This window comes from Primulina tabacum, chromosome 11, assembly GCF_025594145.1.
Source record: "Primulina tabacum isolate GXHZ01 chromosome 11, ASM2559414v2, whole genome shotgun sequence".
NCBI classification, from domain to species: domain Eukaryota; kingdom Viridiplantae; phylum Streptophyta; class Magnoliopsida; order Lamiales; family Gesneriaceae; genus Primulina; species Primulina tabacum.
This window is the reverse complement of record NC_134560.1, coordinates 1,791,218-1,812,195: the sequence shown is the minus strand read 5'-3', so window position 1 is coordinate 1,812,195 and position 20,978 is coordinate 1,791,218. Positions and strand designations below refer to the sequence as shown.

Genomic DNA, 20,978 nt, shown 5'->3' with positions numbered 1-20,978 from the left:
ATTTTTAGTATTGGCGAACAGACGTGCCCGAATGGACAATCGGATATCAATTTTTTTTTATTTTTTTTTTCCAGATTTTTTTTCTGTGAAAAACAAATTTCTATCGAGCATCTTCATTTAATCCATTAAATATTATTATTTATATTCGTATCTGTGTGATTGTAATTTTTTTTTTTTGTATAGTGAAGGCAGTTGTTATGGGTGCAGGAGCTGCACCTTGAGGCCTCAGCTATTCCGCCTTACTTTTAATTCAATTCGGTGTCTCTCCTCTGTTTACTTGATTCTTCCTTTGCCTTCAATTTCACCACAGTTCCTCCTTTCGCTCGCTGGAATCTCTTGTTCTTTTTTATTGTTATTTTTATCGGTTGATATTTGTCTGTATCTAGTTGTTTTATTCCTCCGCGGAGCTAGTCTTAGCTAAATTTAGGGGTTATTTTTGTGGTTTTGAGCTCTAGTTCTTAGGATCGAACCAATTTGTTTGCCTTCTGTACTTCTTCCTTTCAATCTTCATCTTACCTTCTTTCTTTTCTTTTCTTGATTCAAGAAATTTGGAAAATTAGGTTTGTAGATCTGTTTGGATTAAATTAATTTTAGATTCTTTTTCTAGGTTATGTTTGGGTTTTCACATGGGCTTTTGAGACAATATGTTTTCCTTTTTTTACCCCATTTAATCCAGATGTGAGAAGAGCTCCAGTTGTCGAGTATCGATGTTATAGAAGGAAAATATTGAAAAGGTTGGAAATTTTAGCCATTTGAACCATAAATTTCTTGTCTTTACTCCCAAGATTCAGCCTTTGCTCAATGAAGTTGATCTTCGGGGTGGTGTCGCTGCTGTTATTGTTTGTTTTTTGAAAATGATAGTCGAGATAGTGTTGACTAAGTTCTTATAGTTAGGATGTTACCTTTATGATTTTGAGCTTAGTTCCTTAAACTTGAGTTGGATTTTCTTCCCCTAGTTATATTTAACGAATAAAGATACAGAAGTCAGCCTCCACATTTGCAATGGGGAAATAAATTAATTCTATCATTTTGGGAGTGGCTGCTTGAGTTAGTTTTCCATTCAAGATGATCGAGCAGTTCATTAATTTTGTTATTCGGCCGCCTAGGTACATTTATTCGTCTCTCTTGTTCAATTTTCTTGTTCACTCTTGTCAGGATGTTGGTTTTTGAACTTGCTTGTCGGTTTAGTAAAAACCTGTGATATTTATTTTGCTATAAAATTGAATCGTATATCAATTATCTTGTGAGTGATTGAAAATTTAGACCAACTCATTTCTCGAATCAGTGTATTGTTCACATTCATCACCCCCTTGGTAAGCTGCCTCCTTTTCTATGGTCAAGCGAAGATGTAAATTGGTTGGTAACGGCAACTACCCAATTTGGATATAAATTGTTCTTTTATTTACTGATCAAAGGTACAGGAAGTGGAGGAACAAAAATTTGCAATTGTACACAACCAAGTGATTCTTGGTAGAGCTTCTTGCGTTCTAGATATTGCTGCTTGTATATACACTATCTTCTGGTCCCTTAAAATAGTTATTTTACGTGATAGCTTCTAAACCTCAAATAATCTATTCACTTTTTTCTCTACGATACCTTTAAAATTTTGCAAATTATGATTCATTGTGATACCTTGTAGCATTTGCCTGCACATCTAAGCTCTTTCTTTGCATTATTGTTTTACCTGTAGTTTAACCTCCTGCTTTTAAAACAGGGCGGAATATAACCCAGATCAGTATTTATGGGAAAAGGATTTTACTCTCGGAGGAAGAAAATACATAAGAGAAGACCTGGAGGCAAGTATGGCCATCAGTCAACAAAAACATATTTTGCAATTAATTAATAGGAATATAAGATGCTTGTTTACATTTTCAACCATGAAGTTCTGAATGTATTAAAGAGTTAAAAAATGCGGACTGCTTGATTTTGCAGCTTATGAATGAAAGAGGCCATAGCTTGAGGTGTAGTCATTATGCCCCTTCACAGGTTCCTGAGGATGTTCCCCTTCCCTGTGTTATCTACTGCCATGGAAACAGGTATTCAATTGGCTTCTAGATTACCATGTTAGAACATAGTTGCTGCTGCATATCATGGAATGCACTAAGTGTATTACCTCATATAGTCATATAGTCTGAGTGACGTCTATAGGAACACCGTGAGGAAAACAGAAGTGTCATAACATGTTGTACTATTGAGATGTTTAAAGCTTTACCTAATATTGTCCATCTTTGATGTATGTTTGCAGTTAGTTATATTTGGTGTTTTTAGTTGGATGTAGATCGTGGATTCTACCTTTCTGGTGTAGTATAGTTTCTGGTTTACCACCTAGTTGGTTCTATGCAGAACTGGCCGAAAAAACGATCTCTTTTTTTATAGAAGTGGCAATTGATGTTGGGAAAAGCAGATTGCCTGGATTGAATCTCATAATATATAGAATTTTATATGTATACATTACTTTTCTAAGTATAAGCTTTCATATGTGATATGTTTAAGGTAGTACATTTTTCTTCAAAGAAAAACACCGTCGTGTAAAATTATCAATTATTGAGGCTAGGTGTGTGAGCTTGTGAATCTTATTTGTTTATTTTTTTCATGCAGTGGGTGTCGAGCGGATGGAAATGAGGCAGCTGTGGTTCTTCTGCCTTCGAATATTACTGTATTCACTCTTGATTTTTCAGGGTCTGGCTTATCTGATGGGGATTATGTCAGTCTTGGTTGGCATGAGGTAGTTTTCCCTTTGTTAATATGATATCTCCGAGTTTCTTCTTTGAATGATATATTTCTTGCCTGAATTTTCAGAAAAATGACCTGAAGGTTGTGGTTTCATATCTGAGGAGTAATGAGAAAGTATCTCGTATAGGTCTTTGGGGGAGGTCGATGGGCGCTGTGACAAGGTTCGTGGTTGTTTTGTGCTTTGAATTTTTGGAATGTTAGTTTGTGCTCCAGATTTATTCCTATGTTTTTTTTTGCTTCATATAACAATGCAATCCCCGAGGTACAATTTAACTTCTTATTTTTATTCTCGATCAAGTAGTCATTTATAGATAATTTTTCAAATGGGGATGAATATATGTGCAATAGTTTCATATAGAATAGATCCAGTTGGGTAGATATTTGAGTTTGGTGTTGACTTTTATTGACGGATGTGTGCGTTATATTGTTGAGGATATACCAACATCTATGAGCAACATACGGGGCTAATTAAAGCCAGTAATCAGGGTTCACAATTCTATTCTATGCCATTTTTTGGACTTGTTGGATTTTACTGGAACTATGTAATGGTGATGGAATGTAGAGAAAACCAAAATGGCTATAATTGCCAAAAATCTGAATAAAACTCCTGTAGAGAATGTGAAGAAAGGAGGTTTGGACTTTGTTTATCCCTCACCTAGATTTGATGCAAGTCAACAAAATTCAACAATTTTCTGGGAACTTTCTATCGAAGTTTTTTTTCTCCTGAAAGGACTATGACTATGAATTTAACGTTAAAAACCAGAAACATCACATTACAAATGTTTTCATGATTATCACAGGAGTCAATAGATTTTTCGATTTGATTTTGGGATTCCTGGAGGCCTACTATTTATTTGCTGCAAAATTTTTGGTATAGTGAAGTTGTCTGTTCACTATATGGGCACGTTATGTTCCCTTGTGCCAGAGCATTTTGAAGGGACATCAATTTTCACTAATATAATGCCATTAATGTACTGCAGCCTTCTTTATGGAGCCGAAGATCCTTCCATAGCTGGAATGGTGTTAGACAGTGCCTTCTCTAATTTGTTTAATCTTATGATGGATCTTGCAGACGTGTACAAAATTCGGCTGCCAAAGTTTACAGTATGTTGCCATATGCTGTCATCTGATCCTTTTTGTGTTTACACAATTCAAGTTGCATGTGGCTGAACAAAACATTCATGCATAGTAAACAAATGAAACTGTCTCAATGCACTTTCGCAATTTTTTTTGTTTTTCTTATGTTTCTTTAACTAGTTAGGATGAAAATCCCTTCCAGACTGAATTCAGTGCGTCTTTGGACATCCAGATAAAAAATCTTCAATGTATTATATTGGAAACATAAAAATATATTGACCGACCAACATCATGTTCTTTAGCATGCGGATACGATCACATGTTTTGCTTCTTCTTAGTCTGTTATCTCTTTCAGTTGCATATTCATGCAACGATATTACAAATTAATCTTAGTAAAAGAGAGATCAATCTCGTTATTATAAGGTTTCTCAAATTTCTGAAGAATGATTTTAAATTTACCGTTTTCCTTCTGAATAATTAGTGCTACCACTTTCATGTATTAGGTTAAGGTGGGTATCCAGTACATGCGAAGAATAATTCAGAGGAAGGCCAAGTTTGATATCATGCGACTTGATTGTGTACAGGTCTGTACATATACGTTGGATTTTAGCAAGTTTATTTTGACCCTCGTTTTTTATTTGCACTTTCTGATGAGGTGAAACTGCCTTTTTACCCGGCCCTAGCACTTTCTGAACTGATCTTGGTACTTATCACGACTTAATTTTAAATCGACTATGCAGGTTGCACCAAAGTCATTTATTCCTGCTTTGTTTGGGCACGCAAAAGATGATAAATTTATCCAGCCTCAGCATTCAGATATTATTTTTAAATCATACGTGGTATGAAAACTTTCTACCAGTCTCATGTTATAAACGTCTTAATAAGAAACACTCAAATTTATTGGTTATGCAGGGTGATAAAAATATTATCAAGTTTGAGGGTGATCACAACTCATCCCGACCCCAGTTTTATTATGATTCTGTATCAATTTTCTTCTACAATGTCCTCCATCCTCCTCGGCTTCCATCTAGGAATTCAGCAAAAATTGAAACATATTATGATCTCGGAGATCTGAAGGTTAAGTCTGGTATGGACGAGGTAATTTATACTGCACATTGTTTAGTAAATCGTTTCTTTTATGGGGTACTTCGAAATTTTGGGCTACAATTTTGGATAGTGTTCAATTTTATCATTGATACAACATATCAACAGTGTGTCTACATATTTTGGTTGGTCTATGTTCTTACTTAAAATTTGACCAGATTTGATGTAACATTCTAGTTGGAAGTTGGAGATGATTTAATCTCATTTATTGCATTTTTAAATGCATATTTGTATTTATATATGTGAATTCTACTCTATGTTGGCAGTGGTGTTGTAAGAACATGTAATAACATATTACCTTATCTCCTAGTGTTTGTTTGGCTGGCACTTAAACTTGGTCAGTTGGTCGGGACCTTCTATTCAATCTAACATCAGCTTACTGTGTGGCGTGTGTCCCTGAGCAATATCCTGGCTTTGGAGCGGTGACCAAGTATCAACTTAATTGGTTTATATTCATATTGAATTCTGCAAGCAGTTTTACTTTTTTCTTTTTGGTATTTCACATAGTACCATGTGATCTGGTATCTGAATGACTATCCTTGCTCTTTGTGAAAGCTACGAGGAATAATCTTCATAATTCATAAATCACCTATTCAAATTATCTTCGGCGAGTCCATTTTGTGCTAAACCATAGCTTGCCAGTGAACACCAACTTTTTAGTTTCTCTCGTTCCTTGTCATTTATGGTTGATTTGCTTTTATCACCATTATTTCTATGTTTTATGTGGAGCTCGTCCTCTCTTTACCTGATAAATACTTACGTTTTTTCCATCAGGATCTGTTGTATGAGATAATTGCTGGGATTCGAAATGTGAGTGCTGATACAGCGAGTTCTTCTTCCGCTCCATGTAATGTGTCATCAGTCAAGTCTGTGGGGGACCTCCTTTCGGATATTGCCCCAGTTGTTAGCGTAAACTTTTAACTGTTTCTGGTTTAAGTTGCTCTTATATTCAAGTGATTAATCAGTATGTGTAGGATATATTTCCGGTTTGAATCCTTAAAACTTGTCTTATAAATGTATCTACGATTACTTTATTATTGCAGGATGGCCTGGCTGTTGAAGATGCAGAACTTCACGGCATTGATGAACTGCCTTTACAGGTACTTCGGTGGTAAAGGAAAAAAATTAAACTTTACCAATATATCTCAGATTTGATTGTTTCTCATTCAACGAATAATGGACGACATAGCTATCTCTGCAATATCTTTAGTTTTACAGTTCAATTTTTTATTGAGTAGGACAAACCAAATGATCAAAATGAAGAGAGTTGCTCATATACAAGCTCAAATAGAGAAAGCTGGGGACGATGCTCATCTCTTGGCAGCGACGTACCTTCTATGGATTGTACTATTGCCAGTAACTACGATCAGGTATTTATCCATCCTCTATTCAAAAGGGACAAGATTTCCCCTCTCACTCTCTTAATTCTTAATCAATCTATTGGATCATGGGTTAAAGCTTCATGATAGCAACTTCATGTACTGATTGGCAGAAAACTATAAAGGTGCTTGCAACCCCTCTTCGAGATTCTCAGCTAAGTTCTTTAAGCTCACCTAAGGACGACAGCAAGAAGAAGAAGGATAAAGCTTCCTCATTGGACACTAAGAAGGCCAAACGGGACAGGTTTGAGAAGCTGGAAGCTCTGAGCCAGCGATTACGTCTTTGCATCCTCAAGAAAGTTAATCATAAGAGACATTGCTCATCATGAGCCATCACTACCACCTGTGTGTTATAGACTAGGATGGTGTTTTTTTCCCTTTCCTTTTTTCTAATTTCTGTTTTCTATGTTTTTTTATTTAGTCTTCCTCCTCGTTTATACTCGTGGTTTTCTTTGTTTTTTAGCACTATGAAGAGGGATAAAGCATGATTCATTTAATTGCTTATTAGCTTGCATTCAACCTTGAATTTAAAAATGACTTATTTTGTGTTAATAATGGTTTATTGAATTCAAATTTAGCGGTCGAATTCTACCAAGCAAATATTTTTAACCTATTTTGAAAATTTAGATCGTCTCCAGCTTCAGTGGAAGCCATTAATGAAATAAATGATTGTACAAGGCTCGAAATATAAGAAACAAAAAATAGAATACAACCACTGTTCAAGTTCCCACCAAGAAAAATGAAAGATCGAACCTACATGAAATTAGTGACCGGGAAATAAATAAATTCGGCAACCGTATACGTAAAGAACTGCAAATGAGACGTGATATAAAATAATATTACAGCCTATAGCCATGCAAATGCTTGGCCCACCTTCTAGCCATGAAAGGATCATGGTAATCCCAACTCTCTGCACTGCTAATCCTTCCATCTACGGGGACATGACCATCCATATTCTCTCTTTTATCCTCCAAATGCACAACAATTTCACCCCTTCTTACACATTCGCCTTCTTCTCCACCATCAATGTAGCTATACTCCACGCTTACATGTCCCGATTCACCTAGATACAGAGGAAGATTCCTCTCTTCACCGCCTCTCAGCTCTCCAATACTAACAATCCTTGAGCTTTTCCCAATCCTCAACTGGATATCTTTGATTGCGCCTCCCAATGTTCTCGCCAGAAATTCCTCAAATTCATGCATGACGAAGCCATTTGAGGCACCAAAGCCGAAACCCATGTGGAATACTCTAACCAGGATTTCCATGTCAAACTGGTGGTAGGATCTTAATGGGGTGTCTGCGAGGTGCAGAATACAAGATCTTGGGTTCTTGTGGACACGATCTCCAAGTATCTTCACTCCTTTCTCGAGCCCTTCCATTGGGTCTGCTTGCCCCGTATAGAACAAACGATCAATGACTTGTAATGCAGTTCGTTTACCATAAGAAGTCATGCGCCTAAGAGGAAAGACTCTTGATGCTGCAGAAGAGTAAGTGACGATGGCTAAACGATCAATAGGACGTAACGAGGAAACAACCAATGCCATGGATTGCTTCATAAGCCTCAGGTGTGGCCCATTTGGGCTCGTCACTAAGACCAAGTCAGTTGCAGGCTGATGTGATGATCTCACGCGAAGATAAGCTCCATTGTTTGGGGAGCACAAAAAGGGAGGAGTTTCTGCCCCCGTTGACGGAAAAATATGTGCAGCAAGAGGTGAACCTGCCATTGATGATGACCCGGATACATGATTAGACGGAATCCTGCAATAGTGGCAAGAACTAGTTCCAGAATCTTGACATGAGCACGAATTGAAGCTTGGTGGAAGCAGAGAGGCAGTCAAAAGAGAGAGTTGAAGGCGGGGTTGATCGCTTGTGTGGTCAGGTTCGACTGGATCGTCATCATCATAACGTGCAGAACGCAGAAAGGATCGCCTGTGAACCCGAGAATTGGCTATGGAGTCGTCGATGATTCGTAAAACTGGGTCAGTCTTGTTGTAATGGATGGAACACCGGGTATTAAGGTTGCGTGGTAGCTGTGTCCATTGAGCACGACAAATGGGGCAGGTGACACTACCGTGCCGTACATTGGAAGCGATGCAAGCAAAATGGAATGCATGGGAGCATTGAGCTGTGAATATAGCCTTCCCAGGACTGTTACCTGAGCTGTAATTCAACGGATCAAGACATATTGCGCACAAGTTCTGCAATAAGCATTGGGAAAAAGGGCATAAGAAATTCAATAGTTAGAAATACGATGAGATGAAAAAGAGAGAGATACTCGATGCATTGTAAGCTAGCTCTTTTTCGTGTCTGATTTTCCTAAAAATTCAATCTTCGTTCAAAAAGTACGATAATTAACCCCCTACGGAGTGTCGAATAACCCAATCATCTCCTCCAGTAAAAACCAAAAACTACATTTTGGTCATAAATGCGCAAACTTCTTGAAAGTTAACCGAGTAAATGCTCCACAATTAAACCTGTACTAGATTCAGAATTAAATACAAAAACTGCTAATAGATTGAGCATGCAATTGATTAAAAATGTCTGGAAAAATAACACCATAAATAAAAATAATTCCTCAAGAAAGAGTAGAAGATCATGAAACGGCATGAAAACATACCTTATTAGAAGAAGGGCTTGAGCTTGAATCAACTCGCTCCGAGATCTCTGAGGAGACCTTCTTGCAAGAAAAATTCCTCTTTTGATTCCCCCGTGGGATAGCATAATCGGGTGAATCAAAAAATCGCTGGAAAAAAAACAGAAAAATCAAAATTCACACAACTCCTAACCTCCAATCTTCCGTCAAGAACATGGAATTTGATCTCTGGGCAAAATTAAGACTTACACTGGGGGCGACAGATGCATCAAGAACATGGGATTGTGGACTCTGGCAGAAAGAACCACACGTCTGCACAAATATTCTCTTGGCCGCTTTCTTGAATTTCCACGGGGCACAGCCACCTCCTCCGCCCATTTGCACCACCTGAACACCTCCTCCTCTCGTGTTCTGGTAATTCTTTTTTAACTGTTGAATGGAACAAGATTGTCCTGAAATGGAATGCAGGTGGAGAAGACAAAAGGTTTACAGGAATTCTGTGCCATTTTCCATTATATTTGATATGAATTACAATGTTTGCCTCTCTTTGTGTGTCTCTCTCTCCACCTTTTTGAATGGTTGCTCAGTCTTGTTTCTCCCTTATTCTTATTATTTTATTATTATTGTTGATGATGACTGAAATTGATAGGCTTCCACCATTTTAACTGTAGCCACTTTTCCCAGCTGCTGCTAAGTGAGAGCCTACCACTATAAATACAAAACCAATACTGCCCACATTGGTTAAATAATTTTGATTTACTTTTACCGTTCAGTTTCACAAATAAAATTTGATACGACGTCACAAATATTCTATTTAAATTTTTGATAATAAAAAATATTATTTTTTATTATAAATATAAATAGAGTTGATTTACCTCACAAATAAAGATATTCGAGACATCTTTCATTTTTTCAGCTGCCATTTATATAATTACATTCTTTCTTGCAAGATAGGCCTGCAAATTTAATGAGATGCAGTTAAAACATTATTTATATATATATTTTTTAATGAGTTTGAGTTTCTTAATTTTTATTTTTTTTGGGCCTATGATTTTGTCGTATTTGGAGGGGTGTAGTCGATATGCTGGACAAAATAATCATCTATTAAATATTCGAGTAGATAATTTTGAGGATATTCTAATTGATTGAGTTTGATCAATAATTATGTGTTTTTCTTACCAATATTTTATCCAAAAAATATATATTACATATTTTGTTTGGTACGGTTTACTGGATAGAGTGATTTGGAATGTGCATCGAAAATCTAACGGCTCATTAAAAAAAAATTTGAGTATGTGAGTTGGTCTTAAAATATAATTAAATATACTCAAATTTAACCCATTTTCGATAACTGTTAATGGTTAAAAAAACTCGTGTTTTGCATAGCAAAAATTTGTGTGAGACTGTATTATATGTCATATTTTGTGAGACGGATCTCTTATTTGGATTACTCATAAAAAAATATTATTTTTTATGCTAAGAATATAACTTTTTACTGTTAATATCGGTAGGGTTGACCCGTCTCACGGATAAAAATTCCTGATACTGTCTTACAAGAGACATACTCTTTTTGCATTGTATGCATTATGTATATCCCATGTTTAATTTATACTAGTAAAAGATGCACACGCATTGCATGTGTTATAATTAATTTTAATTTGATCAAATAATACTAAACATTTAACATAAAATTATTTTCAATTTAGAATAGCTGTTCGATTTAAAAAGGAAGTTTTGTTTAGACTTTTTTATACCTAAAATATTGATATACTTGAGGAGATTTTTAGTAGGGTAAGAAGGATAGTTACTTTAAGAGTTTCACACTTAATAATATAGTATAGAAGCATAGATAGTATATAATATGATATTTATTTTTCTTATATATATTATAGTTTTTCTTATATATTATAATTTTTAATATTTAATAAGAATGTAAATATTAATTACAAGGTATGTGAATGCAAAACAGCCAAACAATAATCGTCTTGAAATTTATAAACTCTCCAATGATTAATATACATTTTTAAAGATACCAAGTGAGACACGAGTGGTGCAATCTGGACAATTTGTGAACTTTCAAATTTCAAATCACAATAATTACTTGTCTAATAATTCAGACAAAAATGAGATTAGCTCGATGAAAACATAAGAAACATCCGTTGTCCTGTCATTTAAATTCAAGATTTTAAGAAAATGCAAATAAATAATGTGACTCAGTTTGGTGAGATGTCAGCATTGTTATGTGAGATGTGAACATTTACGTGAGAAGAATTGCAAATATCGGAAGAATACGAATTCAATTTGTCAACAATGTCACAATTTTCAAAGCTGATTGGCTATTTCATGCACATGGAGCTTTATGAACAGAGCTCCCTCCATCTCAGTTTATGTATCCCAATCAGAAGCTTTATAAAATAAAGAGAGAGAAAAAAGAGAGTGTTTTTTGTTCTCTTGTGTGAGTTAGAGAAAATATTTTCTCGGTTATACTCGGGTTGGGAGTGTGAGATAGTTAATATATCATTGTGTACACTTGTTGTAATATTTCTCATGTTATAAAAGATCTGCAGTAGCTCCGTGGACGTAGCGTATCTTGGGTGAACCACGTAAATCCTTGTGTCCTTGCTAATTATTTTATTCCATAATTTTTTATCATCACGATTGTTATCGTTTCAGTTTAATTATCCAACAGACTCATGCCTCGTGCCCGAACCCATTTGCAACTTTAAAGCCAAAACGAACACAAAAGAAAGCACATAGTGGTGCCAATGGACTTTTATTCACTTTACTTCCACCCGTTGCATTCCAATCTCAATTGGGTCACCAAATAAATCAATACATACATGATATTTATTAGATAATAAATAGAAAATGAGGACCAAAAAATCGAGTTTATTAAATCACCATGTTTGATTGCTTTCATACTAACCACAAAAAGTTAGAACAATCTCTTCCCAACCCAAATTCTCAAATATACCAATTTTGAATTCCGGAAATTTCAAAATCTTGATGATTTTTTTAAGTGCAAAATTCAAAGTGACATGACATTCCCATCTTCGTCCTCAAAGAAACTTCTCTACTTTTAACCATTTTGATCTCAAAAGATGGGAAATGGACTGTCTCTGGGTTTAAAGCATATATTGATAGGATGAAGGTTTTTTGCTTTAGGGAATCCAATCAATTTTTTTTTGCTACTGATTAACCACTTTTGTCCCTCAAAAGAATAAAAAGATTTTGTGGTCACCTCTGTTTTTAACACCAAACCACACTATCTTTTCAAAAACGTCCACTTTTATTTTTTTATAACATAATTAATCAACAGTGATGATGTACAGAGTTTTTCAGGAACAATTGTTGCTTCAAATAATAATCGTTTTCTTAATAATATCATAATTTATAATAAATGGAACCGATCTTGATTTTGATAATGATAGGATTGGACATTTAATTTTAGGCAAAAACTTGTGTAAAACGGTCTTACGGGTCGTATTTTGTAAGACATATCTCTTATTTGGGTCATCCATAAAAAAATATTGTTTTTTATGCTAAGAGTGTTACTTTTTATCGTGAAGACATATTTTTTATTTGGGTTATTCATCAAAACTTTGACCAAGTCAAACCTCAGATTAAGGAAAACAATTAACATATTATTTAATAGATTAAATTAACGTATATTCATGTTGACACTCGTCTTTTGTCGTTATCATAGTAATTTATAGTAATCTTCCTCGAGGTTATGATTCGATGAGACATTCATCCTGTAATGATTGTTTAGTCACGCTTTAGTTCATTCTAATAATAATTTAATGTCATTCATGTACATTTTAACTTTATTACAACACAAAAATTCTCACGAGACTATCTCATTGGACAATTTTAACGATACAGATATCAAATTCGACTTAACTCATGAAAAATATTACTTTTTAGCTCAAAAAAATTATTTTTCATTGTAGATATGTGTTGAGTCGATCATCTCATGGATAAAAAGATATTAATTTATCTTTATCTTTTATTTTATAATAATAATAATTATTATTTTTACTTACAACACGGTTTCAATAATATAGTTGGGCCCTTCTTTAAAATAATAATAATTTAGTTGGGCCTAGTAAAGCCTACTGGGTTCCAAGATTATTATATTAAATGCAAACAGGCAACAATTGGCCCACTAATACTGAAGGATCCAATCCTTTCCAAGATCCAGCGGCCAGCGCTCGTCTGGATGTATTTTTAAATTTTAATATTATTTGACTGTATTATGAATATTAAATATGAGTGGCAGACATATGACATCTTCATTTCATTTTATATTTATATATTATATTAATGTTATATCTATCTGTTGTGCCTGATATTAATGAAGCCCAAAATTCGGCCCAAATGAAGCCCAAAGTTCGGCCCAAGTGAAATTGCAGTTGGCCCAACGAATCAACGTAGTATCAGTCGCTGTCATTACCCGACATGGAAGAACGTGGAAGAACGTGGAGTGATGGAGGAAGGGGAAAAACTGCTGTGCGGAATGTGAGAAAAGGGAAAAGATAGTTAGATAGAGGGACACACAAAAACAATCGACAAAAAGTCTACAAGCAACTTCTCTGCAACTTTGCTTTCATATCAACAATCGTCTTCCATTGATTTCAGATGTTTATTCCATTTTCTTGTAAAAACTTTGTTCGAATTTATAACGGCATAACATATGTTGATGTTGTTTATGAGTTCCCCCTTTAATTTCATTATATTAGTCATTTCATGTTCTTATTTTTGGAGTCATTTTGAGGGAATTAGAACGAACGATCGAATCAAGATTCGTAACGTTTGATTAGAAGTCGGATTATTTCACAAATTTGGCACGAACACGTGCCTGGCACGCCCGCAAATTTCGTGACAAACAAGTTGACACGCCCAGTTGGACCAAATGCCTCCAAAGCGTACTGAGAAGAGTGAAGGAATTCCTCCATCACTGGGGAAAAGTCATCGCGCACAAGATGAGTTTCAGGAAACTGATGCAGAAGGAAGAACGGTTGAAAGGCTCGTACACCAGTTCGAGGAAGAGACTATGAAGGAAGGAATTGCTGTTTCTGGTGGTGATGGGTCTTCGCCGAACTTCATGTTGGCCATGGAGAAAAATATCCGCATTGATTTAAAGGAAATGACTCAAACTTTCGCCACTGTCATGATGGAATTTGTGGCAGAAATGAAGGAATGGAGAAAGTCTGCAAAAGGCGAAGTAGTTATACCAGAGAGCGATAAACTTCAAGAGAATGACGTCAAGCTGCTGAAAGATCAAGGCCAAGGATCAGGAGTTTCTCAGGCAGGTGAAAGTCGCCGCTTAGGGGAAGCACGACTTCCTGAATCTGCCAGGGAAGGGAGATACACTCCTCCGCACAAAAAGGATGAAGAGTTGGGGTTGAAATTCCAAAACTGCAACAACAGTAAACAAATGGCTGGTAACGTATTCTCTGTGACGTCTCCTAACTTACATCCATGGATGTATTTTGATGGGAGAATGCGTGGATATTCAGCGCCAGGTTTGGGGAATAACACTCGGGGGGCAATCTATCCTCCTCACCAGTTGAGACAAACTCCAACATTGGATTTTGAGATGGTACGTGATGTGATTCAAGAGTTGTATGGCCCAGGAGTGAGGCCAATCAACCGACCAGAATTCCATAAACCATATCCTGATGTTGTGGATCGTGACAACCCTTATCCAAAAGGATACCGCATTCCAGACTTCACGTTATATTCCGGGGAAGACGGTCAATCCAGCGTGGAACATGTAGCCAGGTTTACAATTCAGTGTGGGGAATTTGCAAATTTGGAGAACTTTTCTAATTACAAGTTACGTTTGTTCCCCAATTCCCTGACCAGTACTGCTTTCACGTGGTATGCAACGCTACCTCGTAACTCTATTATGACTTGGCATGATATGGAACGTCAATTCCATACACAATTCTTCAGAATGGTACCTGAGATTAGTATAGCAGAATTGTCAAGGGTGGTCCAAAAACCCGGGGAATCTGCTAATGATTTCATTTGTAAATTCAAGAAGGTGAGAAGCAGGTGCCGAGTTTTCCTCCCTGAATCAGAATACGTGAAGATGGCACAGCGAGGACTCGATTTTGAACTTAGAAAGAAGTTCCAAGGGATGGAATTCCGTGATTTTTATGAACTTGCTGTCAAAGTGTCAGAGTATGAGGAATTGTTACGAGAGGAGAGTCATAAAAGAAAGTCTACAATGGGATCCTATTTCCAGGAGGTGGAGGAAATTGCGTTGGCAGAAGTAGCAAATTCCAGATCACGCACTGTCCCTTTGTTTAAGCGCAAGAGTGAAGAACTTTCCAAGAAATACATGCCTCCAGTGCAAACTCCCTATACTTTCGATGCATCAAGGACGGAGGAAATCTTCGATCATTTAGTGAAGGAAAAATTTATAACATTCCCCCCAGATCACAAGCTACCCACCAGAGAGGAGTTGAAAGGAAGAGATTACTGTAAGTATCACAATTCCTTCAACCATAATACTAATGCTTGTTGGGCTTTCAAAAATGTCTTGCAGGAAAGAATCAACAAGGGAATTCTGAAATTTCCTGAGAAAAATGAAGCAATGATAGTAGACGAAGATCTGTTTCCCCCGGTAGCTAATGTGAACATGAGCGGTACTGACTTGCGCTTTTTGATCAATGAGAGGAGAAGGAGTGTAAACAGAGACATGTCCTTTAGACCATGAACAACTATAAAGAAGTGTTGGGTGCCTCGGAAAATGATGTTTGAGGCTAAAGAGAATAAAACAAAAACGTTCCGTGGAACAGACTGCTATTACAGTGGGAATGCTATGTATTATAGTGGGAGGAATACGGGATATGGTTGGGAATCTATGGCCAAAAGGCCAGAGAACCAGTACTTCAAAAGAAGCTCACGTTCTTGGTCGTTGAATGGCGAGAGAAGAAATGACCCACAGTCGGTCCAGAAGATAATCCAGAGGCCAGCACCTCTAAGCGCTGATAGAAAATATGAAAGGAAACCTCGTTTTGTTATTCCTCCCAGAGCAATCTCTGATGGTGTATGGAAGCGGGTAGAACATCCAAAGTTCCCAAAACCTCTTTCTAGGACCCAAAAACGACGCTTGCTGAGAGAGAAAGCTGCTGAACGCAGGTCTGAGATGGAGGAGTCGTTCAAAGAAAAGAAGAAATTTGAGAGGAAGGCTACTGAAGATAATGAGGAAGAAGATGATGACTTGTTATCTGAGGAAGACAGTGAACCAGTCAAGAAGGGCTACCTTCAAAGTGGGGCAGATTCTGATTTCGTTTGAATGTGCCACTGGCTCGTTAATGTTGCCAGAGGAGTTTAAACGCAAAAGGACATTTGAATCCAATGTATTCACTGTAAATCAAATTGGTGCAGAATCCGTTCAATCCGATATTGTGAATGAAAGCGTGGGTGTTTTTGTCGATGAAGAGAAAAGAGTATTGATGAAGCGACCCACCAACGAAATGACTATGCATATCAAACCACTCTATATTGTATCGCATGTGAATGGAAAGCCGTTGTCTAGAGTGCTGATAGATAATGGGTCTGCTGTGAATATTTTTCCGTACAGAATCCTTCAGAAATTGGGGAAGAATGTGGAGGACTTAATTCCTACTGAAGTCTCTGTGGCAGCCTTTACCGGGAAGTCTACAAAAACTCTTGGAGTGTTGCCGGCAAACATCACTGTAGGGTCCCGATCTTCGTTGTCAGCCTTTTTTGTGGTAAATTCCAGTGCTAGTTTCCACGCTTTGTTAGGAAGGGATTGAATTCACACCAATCATTGTGTACCATCATCCATGCACCAATTATTGTTGATGTGGAAAGGGGATGAAGTGGAAGTGGTACAGGCTGATTCACAGCCGTATCAATCTAATTCCAATGCAGTTGAGGCTAGATATTATGATGGAGCCTTCGGACCTATCAGAATTCGTGATTACAAGGTGAATGGACAGCAAGGAGCAGTCTACATGGACACCAAGAAAGTAAGGGAAGCAGTTGAAAAAATTCTCTAAACCCACCGCCATGGTCTCTCCTAGACCCATGGTTCGACCTATTATCGAGGAGGTCGATGATTAAATTCACTAAGGAAGATATGGAAGTGGCTGCAACTTCCGAGTGGAAAGCCACATTGCAGCAGCTGGTGACTGAAATACAATCTCAGGAATTATGGGACATTGATGGAATTGAAGTAATATTTGAAGACGGATTTGATAATAGTGAGGAAACAAAGTTACAGTTGGAAGACATAGTCTTAGCTTCGGCTCAAATGGAAGATCGGCAGCCGGAGACTCAGGACCCTTTGAAAGAGGTGAATCTGGGAACTGTGGAATGTCCTAAACCCACGTACATCAGTGACTTATTGGGGGAAGAGATGAAAGGGGAAATTGTGAAACTTCTCATGGAATTCAAAGATTGTTTCGCATGGGAATATGAAGATATGCCGGGTATAGACCGTAAATTGGTGGAACATCGACTACCAATTAAAGATGGTTTCAAACCATACCAACAGCCGGCTAGAAGGATGTCCAAGGCGATTGAAGCAAGGGTGAAAGAAGAGATCGAAAAATTGCTCAAAGCAAAATTCATCCGCCCAATAAGATACACGGAGTGACTGGCAAACATAGTCCCTGTCATGAAAAAGAATGGGAAGCTTCGAGTTTGCATAGATTTCAGAGATTTAAATTGTGCCACCCCGAAAGACGTTTATGTCATGCCAGTAGCTGATATGTTAATCGATGCAGTGGCAAAAAATGAGTTGATGTCATTTATGGATGGATTTTCAGGATACAACCAAATAAAAATAGCAGAGGAGGATGTATCCAAGACAGCTTTTAGATGCCCTGGAGCGATTGGCACGTTCGAATGGCTTGTTATGCCATTTGGATTGAAAAACGTGGGGGCAACCTACCAAAGGGCCATAATACCATTTTCCATGACATGATCGGTCAGTGCTTAGAGGTATACATTGATGACATTGTTGTGAAATCAAGAAAAGCAGCAGATCACCTTGGCCATCTTAAGAAGAGTTTTATAAGGATGAGGCAGCACAACTTGAAGTTGAATCCTTTGAAATGTGTTTTCGGTGTACAAGCTGGGAATTTCCTTGGGTTTTTAGTTCACCAACGGGGAGTAGAGGTGGACAAAAATAAGGCTAAAGCCATTATGGCAGCGATGCCACCGAAGGACAAGAAGGAGCTACAAAGATTCCTCGGTCAGGTAAATTATTTAAGAAGATTTATTTCAAACCTGGCAGGTAAAACTCGTGAATTTTCTCTATTATTAAAGTTGAAAGAATCGGAGGAATTTAAATGGAAAAAATGTCACCAAGAAGCCTTTGATAAAATAAAAGAGTATTTGTCTAAACCTCCTGTTTTGATGCCCCCAAAACATGGTTTTCCCCTCAAATTGTATATATCGGCCGCTCAGGATTCTATTGGGTGTCTTTTGGCACAAAATAACCAAGAGAATCATGAGCAGGCCGTTTATTATCTGAGTCGATCACTAACAGAGGTGGAGGTTAGATATTCAGTCGTAGAAAAGTTGTGTTTGGCGTTGTATTATTCATGTACTAAACTGCGGCATTACCTGATTCATTCAAGAGTTTATGTGATTTCGCAGACAGATCTTGTCAAGTACATGCTTCATAGGCCTATCCTGACTGGGATAATTGGCAAATGGTCGCTGGCATTGGCCGAATTCACATTGATTTATTGCCCCCAAAAATCCATGAAAGGCCAAGCCATTGCGGATTTTCTGGCAGACCACCCTATGGTTGATACGGCAGGGAGTGCACCAGTAGATATCCCAGTATTATATGTTGATCAGCCTTGGATTTTAAAGTTTTATGGCTCCAGCACAGAGAGGGCATCAGGGGTGGGAGTCTTGATAACATCCCCAACGGGAGTGAAGACTGCCTTGTCATTCAACCTAGACTTTCCTTGCACCAATAATCATGCTGAATACGAAGCATTAGTGATTGGTTTAGAGATTTTACGAGATTTGGGCGCTAAAGATGTGTTGATTATCGGATATTGCCAGTTGGTTCTTAAGCAGATGTCAGGGGAATATAAATGTTCGAGTTTGGCGTTGGCCCCTTACTTTACTGCTGCTTCACAGCTCCTTGATGATTTTGAAGATGTGACGTTCCAACATGTGCCAAGGCAAGACAATTGGGAAGCTGATGAATTGGCTCAAATTGCTTCTGGTTTAAAGATGTCGCCCGAGCTCACCCGCAAACTCTTGTTGATACAAAAAAGAAATCATCCTTCCATTCAACAGCGAGGAATACAAGTGGATACTTTCGATATTGATGTTGACCTCGCTGGGGATTGGAGAGATGAGATAAAAGATGCATCGAGAAATCCTGAACAGAAGGTGCATTATGGTTTGAAGGTGAGGATCTTACATTATATCTTGATGGGAGATGAACTGTACAGGAAAGTGGATGATGGTTTATTGCTGCGATGTTTGGGTTTCCCAGAGGCCATGAGAGTAATGCAGCAAGTCCATGAAGGAATATGTGGGGCATACCAGTCAGGGGTTAAAATGAGGTGGTTAATCCGCAGACATGGCCATTACTGGCCATCGATACTGCAGGATTGTATAAGATATTCGAGAGGATGTCAACGGTGTCAAAAACACGGAAATATCCAGAGAATACCAGCTGATGAATTGCACGCCGTCATAAAGCCATGGCCCTTTCAGGGGTGGGCCATGGATTTGATAGGGAAAATTTATCCTCCTTCATCTAAAGGACATTCCTTTATAATTGTGGCTACCGATTTTTTCACCAAGTGGGTTGAAGCCCTTCCTATGAAGAAGGTGGAACAGAGAGATGTTGTTACATTCGTGAAGGAGCATATTATTCACAGATTTGGAATCCCGCAATCGATCACCACCGACCAGGGAACTATGTTCGTGGGGTCAGAAATGAAGGAATTTGCCGAGGATTACGGAATCCAGTTGATTAATTCTTCACCTCATTATCCCCAGTCCAACGGTCAAGCTGAAACTTCAAACCAAGTATTGATCAAGATATTGAAAAATATGATGGAGGATAATCCCCGAGATTGGCACCGTCTGCTATCAGAAACTTTATGGGCTTATCGGACATCAAAGAGAAGTGCTACTGGTACAAGCCCTTTCACCTTAACTTATGGGCATGATGCAGTATTGCCTATGGAAGTGGTGATCCCTTCTTTGAGAGTGATGAAGCAGAATGATTTGGAACCAGAGAGTTACACGGAAGCTATGATCATGGAACTTGAGGATTTGGATGAGCTTGAGAATGCAGACATATAATGCTTTGATGCTTCAGAAATCCAAGGTGGCCAGAAGTTACAATAAACGTGTGAACAAGAAAATATTTGAAGAAGGAGACGTGATTTGGAAGGTGATCCTACCTCTTGGGTCCAAAGACAGGGAACTCGGCAAATGGTCGCCCAACTGGGAAGGGTCATTCAAAGTTCATCGAGTTTTAGATGGAAACGTATATTGGCTGTCAAGTCTGGATGGGAGGCCATATAGAAGGTGCATTAATGGCAAGTATTTAAAGCACTATTATTCCAGTAGTTGGGTAGAGATGTCGGAGCCGAAGGGTTCATGAAGCGGGATGCGAAGGAGTGCAGTACAGAGTAGGCTAAATGGCCACTTTGTTTAGATCTGTCATAATTAACTCGTAAGGAGTTCCTATGAATATGCAAGGAATATGCTTTTAAGCCATTCCTTGCTGAACTTGTTTGTAAATAGTGATGAAGTACATGTAAATAAATAAATGTTGGCTCATGGAGTCCGTTGTAATTAGTTTATGTAAAATGCTCATTGTGTTAGTGGGCCAAGTTGGTGACAAAGCGAAGTTCATTTAGTGCATGTCTTGAAATGCCGACGGGCTTTATTCGGAATTTGGTTCGGCCGTTCATTGGGAATGTGTGTTAATTTGCACGTGTTGGCATCATTATTAAAGGTTCAGTTTTAGAAAAATTTTGGCAGCCTGCAAGTAAATCCCAAGCAGCAGGTATCACAACAAAATGAAGTTTTAATCATTCTCCAGCATCCACAAA

The 20,978-nt window shown here is 37.7% G+C and overlaps 2 protein-coding genes across 6 annotated transcripts; one reads left to right on the top strand and one right to left on the bottom strand.

Moving 5' to 3' along the window:
* Positions 1 to 165: 165 nt before the first annotated feature.
* LOC142517891 (uncharacterized) lies at positions 166 to 6,812 on the top strand. Of its 5 annotated transcripts, none has more exons than XM_075620392.1 (13): positions 166 to 734; positions 1,715 to 1,796; positions 1,933 to 2,036; positions 2,599 to 2,725; positions 2,800 to 2,894; positions 3,714 to 3,837; positions 4,314 to 4,394; positions 4,551 to 4,649; positions 4,723 to 4,908; positions 5,689 to 5,823; positions 5,958 to 6,014; positions 6,153 to 6,284; positions 6,407 to 6,812. In XM_075620392.1, exons 3-13 carry the CDS (start codon positions 1,936 to 1,938, stop codon positions 6,620 to 6,622), a joined length of 1,353 nt encoding a protein of 450 aa, XP_075476507.1. In that variant the 5' UTR covers positions 166 to 734; positions 1,715 to 1,796; positions 1,933 to 1,935; the 3' UTR covers positions 6,623 to 6,812. The 5 variants fall into 5 exon arrangements, with proteins under 5 accessions (XP_075476507.1, XP_075476508.1, XP_075476505.1 ...); XM_075620393.1 differs by having other exon boundaries at positions 1,715 to 1,800; XM_075620390.1 differs by having other exon boundaries at positions 166 to 1,106; positions 1,715 to 1,778.
* A 179-nt stretch (positions 6,813 to 6,991) lies between these two features.
* Positions 6,992 to 9,551, bottom strand: LOC142519190 (putative E3 ubiquitin-protein ligase EDA40). The gene is made up of 3 exons (XM_075622127.1): positions 9,139 to 9,551; positions 8,914 to 9,039; positions 6,992 to 8,494 (listed from the first exon to the last, which is right to left on the bottom strand). Exons 1-3 carry the CDS (start codon positions 9,265 to 9,267, stop codon positions 7,133 to 7,135), a joined length of 1,617 nt encoding a protein of 538 aa, XP_075478242.1. The 5' UTR covers positions 9,268 to 9,551; the 3' UTR covers positions 6,992 to 7,132.
* Positions 9,552 to 20,978: the final 11,427 nt, after the last annotated feature.

Coding starts and splice junctions, on each gene's coding strand:
- LOC142517891 (XM_075620389.1), top strand. CDS start 1,066: ATGATCGAGCAGTTCATTAATTTTGTTATTCGGCCGCCTAG. Junction 4,395..4,550: donor TGCGACTTGATTGTGTACAG/GTCTGTACATAT, acceptor TCGACTATGCAG/GTTGCACCAAAGTCATTTAT. Junction 6,015..6,152: donor TTGATGAACTGCCTTTACAG/GTACTTCGGTGG, acceptor TTTATTGAGTAG/GACAAACCAAATGATCAAAA.
- LOC142519190 (XM_075622127.1), bottom strand. CDS start 9,267: ATGGGCGGAGGAGGTGGCTGTGCCCCGTGGAAATTCAAGAAAGCGGCC. Junction 9,040..9,138: donor ATGCATCTGTCGCCCCCAGT/GTAAGTCTTAAT, acceptor TTTTTTTTCCAG/CGATTTTTTGATTCACCCGA. Junction 8,495..8,913: donor CAAGCCCTTCTTCTAATAAG/GTATGTTTTCAT, acceptor TGCTTATTGCAG/AACTTGTGCGCAATATGTCT.